Below are 4481 nucleotides of genomic sequence, written 5' to 3' on the forward strand. Positions count from 1 at the left end.
TAACTATAGTTGTATTTTTAAACAAAGTAAGTTAGTCAAAATAAGGCCATCCAAACACAATCTCAATGATAATTTACCACTTCTTTCAAGTAAATTTAAAATTAAAAAATAAATAAAAATAAAAATAAAAATCCTTAACTAATGCATTCACCTATTACAAATAGATATGACATAATATATGACAATTGATAGGGTTGAAACTTAGGGAATAGTCTTTTTTTATCATTATTATTATTATTGGTATATTATGCATTCATAAAGTTTTGAATCAAAACCTTACCCTCTATCTCATTATTATGGAAGAGGAAGTCATTTGAGGTAGATCTCATTGTTATGGTAAATTTGCTTTAATTAATTTGACCATAACATCAAAACCCATACAATTTCTACTTCAAACATAATCATGTATATCAACATAATTGGGTAAAACATTCATTCAAGAGGTTAATAAAAACCAATATCAAATGGTCTACACTATTGATATGGTCCCTATCTTTTCACATACATACAATATCCTTAGTGAAACTGGCCAGTACCAATAGCCGCATATAGTTCGTATGCAGAGGTAACAAACAAGATAATTCAGATGACAAGGTCATAGTTACACTAACCTGGTATAGAAACAATTTATTTATATCTGCTTCTAATTGTAATTGTCTTGGATTGCAAGAGTTTTCACAACCTGTGAATATTTTTTGCAAAAGAGCAAAAGGGTCATACAAAAGCACAAAAAAGAAGAAGAAGAAGAAGAAGAAGAAGAAGATAAGAAAGTATAGCATAAGTGAAAGAAAGTTTTAAACTTTATTGAGTAGAGTTTATTGACTAATATTGTTATCAAAACCCAACTCAATTCAAAGTCAATCATAGATTTGGTTCAATTGAGTAGAGTTTGTTGGTTCCAAAATGAGAAACCCATTTTTAAAATAGGGAACAGTATTTTCAGTAAAACTATTATGTCATAAACCAAGGCTAAAGTTATGTCATATTTGTGAAATAAAAACCAAATGACTATCACATTTAGCTATGAATTAAATTGTATATTAAAAGTAGTTGACTACAACAATAACATCAAAGAAACAATATTCAAGACATATAACTTGAAGCAATACCTTGTGGCTAGATTACAATGCCTCACTTACTAAGGCATACTCTTAGCTTTTCCAGTAAATTCATCTTTATCATTGTAGTCACATAAATCCAATCTTTTATTTCATCCGTAAATCTAAAATAAGCATGCCTCCAAGTCCTATTAAAGAAGAGAGCTCCACAAATTGCCCAAAAGCCAGTTGCAAATCCAACTCCCATACCAATGTAAAAGCTGGAGTTTTCAGAATCATCTTCAACACTGCCAATTGGTGATTTATTCAAAGATTGTTCCTCAATTGTGCAGCTTTTTGGAAGAGGATCACCACATAACTGAGGATTTCCAATGTACCTAAGGGCATCAAATGATTGAAGCTGGGTGCTTGAAGGAATTCTACCCGAGAGGTTGTTGTATGACAAGTCCAAGAGACTAAGAAATGTCAAATTAGACATGCTTGGAGGAATTTCACCCGATAAATGATTTCGTGAGAGATCAACTGACTCTAACTCTTTCATACTCCCAATTTTTTCTGGTATCTTTCCAATCAAATGATTTCGAGACAAATTCAAAAAACGTAATTCGGAAAGATCTGAAATTTCAACAGGGATTGATCCGGACAATTTGTTACTTGAAAGGTCTATGAGCCTAACTAATTTAAGGTTCTCTTTGTATTCCATTTCTTTCCCTTTGGGAACCAGCTGAACATTCTCAACATAATATTCATTTATGTACAAATACTGAAAAGACATAGAAAAAAATGAAATATCATAGGAATCTGGGAATGCCATGGCGCTAATATTTTTCAAGCAGTTTGGTATGGATCCTGATAGGCTATTATTGGCAAGATCCAATACTCTAAGAGAAGAAAGTTGGCATATTTGTTGAGGTATATAACCCTTGAATTCACTTGATCTTAGACGGAGAATTGTAAGATTTGTCAATTCTCCAATCCATAGTGGTATGATGGACAAATGATTATTACCCATATCAATAAGCCTCAAATTTGAGCATTTTTTCAACGATGAAGGAATATCTCCATAGATGCTATTGTTTTGTAAACGCAATGATTGGAGGTTAACCAAAGCCCCCATGGAGTAGGGAATTCCACCTACTAGATTATTGCTCCCTAAGTTTAAATGGATCAAAGACGGCCAATACTTCCAGCAGTGAGAAAGTTCTCCTGATAAGAGATTGTTTGATGCATCTAAAACCTCTAATTTATTCTTTCTCATTTTCTTTTGGCATAAGAAAGTAGAAATGGGTCCATAAAATGAGTTGTTAGCTATAATGAGCACTTGGACAGTAGAACTCAGAAAAATGTCTGATACATTACATTCTATGTGGTTGTCAGAGAGATTGATATATGTAATGTTTGAAGTCCAATTCCAGAACCAACCCGGAGCTTTGCCTGAAATTCCTGACATGGACATATCTAATAAACTGAGGGATTTTTGTGATTGTAGCCATGAAGGAAAATTAGGACCTATCTTAATTGAGCTCATGCGGGCATAGTAAAGTTGGAAGGGGGGAACCCAATTGGAATTGACATTAAAGAACAAAGGTGCTTCAGACATATAGAGATCCTTTAATTTTGAGAGTTTTCTGAAATGCCCTTCATCTACGGTACCCGTTAAAGAATTTTCTGAGACAAACAACGTCTCTAACTTAGAGAGAAGCCCAAGACTCTTTGGAATGGTGCCATTCAACTGATTTTGGTCGAGGTATAATGCTCTCATACGAGATAAATTCCCGACGGAAGAAGGTATAGGACCATTTAAAGAATTAATTCCGAGATCAAGATGTTCTAATTTCTCTAAATTGAAAATGCTAGGCGGTATATTGCCTTTCAAAGAATTGTTGTACAGGTAAAGCTCTAAGAGGCTTGTACTGAGATTAGAGAACCAATTAGGTATCTCATGATTGAAATGATTTCCAAGAAGAGAAAGGAGTCGAAGAGACGTGAAATTGACAAATCCAAGAGATGGATTCAGGCTATCAAGCTGGCAATTGTACAAGTATAGCTCTGAAAGAGATGGGAACTTACTCATTATTTGAAGCCAATCAACTTCTCTGTGAAGGTCAGCATCGCCCAGGTCAAGGTGTTGAACGGCAGAGAGACCAGACATCCAACGAAGGTTATCTACATAGAGGTCGGAATTAGATCCAAGTGACAGATAGCGAAGGCTTGAAAGGTTCCCAAGCTGATGAGGAATGAGTCCACAGAAGTTAGCACCAAAGAGGTCAAGATGTGTGAGACTGAACATTGAACCAAGGAAAGTTGGGATTGGAGTGCAATTAAAGTCATTGTCACTCAAATCCAAGTAATTCAAATGTTCTAATTGGAGCAACGAACCACTAATCTCACCGCCTAACCTCGAATGATTGAGGTGGAGCTCAGAGACTCGGCCAATTTTGTTGTCGCAGAAAACTCCGTCCCAAATACAGCAATCTTTATGGTCAGACCAGGATGAGAGGACGTGGTCTTGATCAGTGAGACCACGTTTGAGGGTTAGAAGGGCTTGCTTGTCTTTTTCATTGCAAGAGACATTTGAGATTGACTCTGCTTTGAAGAAGAAGAAGCTTAGACTGAAGGCAATGGGAAGGAACCATACTAAAAAAAGAACATGATGAAGAGTTGCAAAAGAGGCGGCCATGGTAACGAATTGAAGGAAGGGAAGTTTGAAGGAAGAAAAGCTGAAGTGTGGGCATATAGTTATTAGAGCTCATCGTAATATATATATATATATATATATATAGTGATTCTTCAAACCCTTCCTCCTTTTCCTTATTATTATATTATTTTAATCAAGACCTTGTCTTGTTGACTTGTGCTTTTAAATCCTTGTGATGTGCCTGTGGAATACCATTTAGTGGCCTATGATATGATGGTGGAATTAACATTTGATTCAAAATTTTCACGCTAAAGGTTGGTTTTTGGTGAAGAATTTTTAATTACAGTGTTGTTGATATAATAATTAAGCAATGTTAAGTTACCGATTGTCCTAAAAATTTAAATTTTTTAGAATCTATAAAATTTATTCATTTAACACACAATTCAAATAAGCAATGAGCCTTGTCTGAAGGTTAGAAAATGAGAGTATATCATAAATGCACATCCAAAATTTAGAAAATATGATAATTTTAGAAACTTGTCCAAAAGCAAAGGGCATGGTAGTACACAACATTTTTAATATCAATTTAATAAAATTCGGTCAATCAGATGTCACTAGAGAAAAATATTTTTTCTCATCAAGTTTGGGGTGGAGTGTGGAGAGGGCAAATACCCTTTTAATTTTAATGAAGACTTTTGATTGGATGACTTGAACCAAATGCCAAAGACTAATTACTCGTGTTTGGTACTGCTTTTTAAACAACAGTTTTTAGTGTTTAAACAACA

At 34.5% G+C, this 4481-nt stretch overlaps 1 protein-coding gene across 1 annotated transcript; it reads right to left on the reverse strand.

Annotated features, from left to right (window-relative positions):
- Nucleotides 1-1131: 1131 nt before the first annotated feature.
- LOC142637357 (receptor-like protein EIX2) lies at nucleotides 1132-3773 on the reverse strand. Its single transcript, XM_075811638.1, has one exon. It carries the CDS (start codon nucleotides 3736-3738, stop codon nucleotides 1132-1134), a length of 2607 nt encoding a protein of 868 aa, XP_075667753.1. The 5' UTR covers nucleotides 3739-3773.
- Between the last annotated feature and the right edge of the window lie 708 nt (nucleotides 3774-4481).

This window comes from Castanea sativa, chromosome 5, assembly GCF_040712315.1.
Source record: "Castanea sativa cultivar Marrone di Chiusa Pesio chromosome 5, ASM4071231v1".
Lineage (NCBI taxonomy): Eukaryota > Viridiplantae > Streptophyta > Magnoliopsida > Fagales > Fagaceae > Castanea > Castanea sativa.

What these genes read in the sequence shown, in the direction of transcription:
- LOC142637357 (XM_075811638.1), bottom strand. Translation starts at nt 3,738, where the DNA reads ATGGCCGCCTCTTTTGCAACTCTTCATCATGTTCTTTTTTTAGTATGG.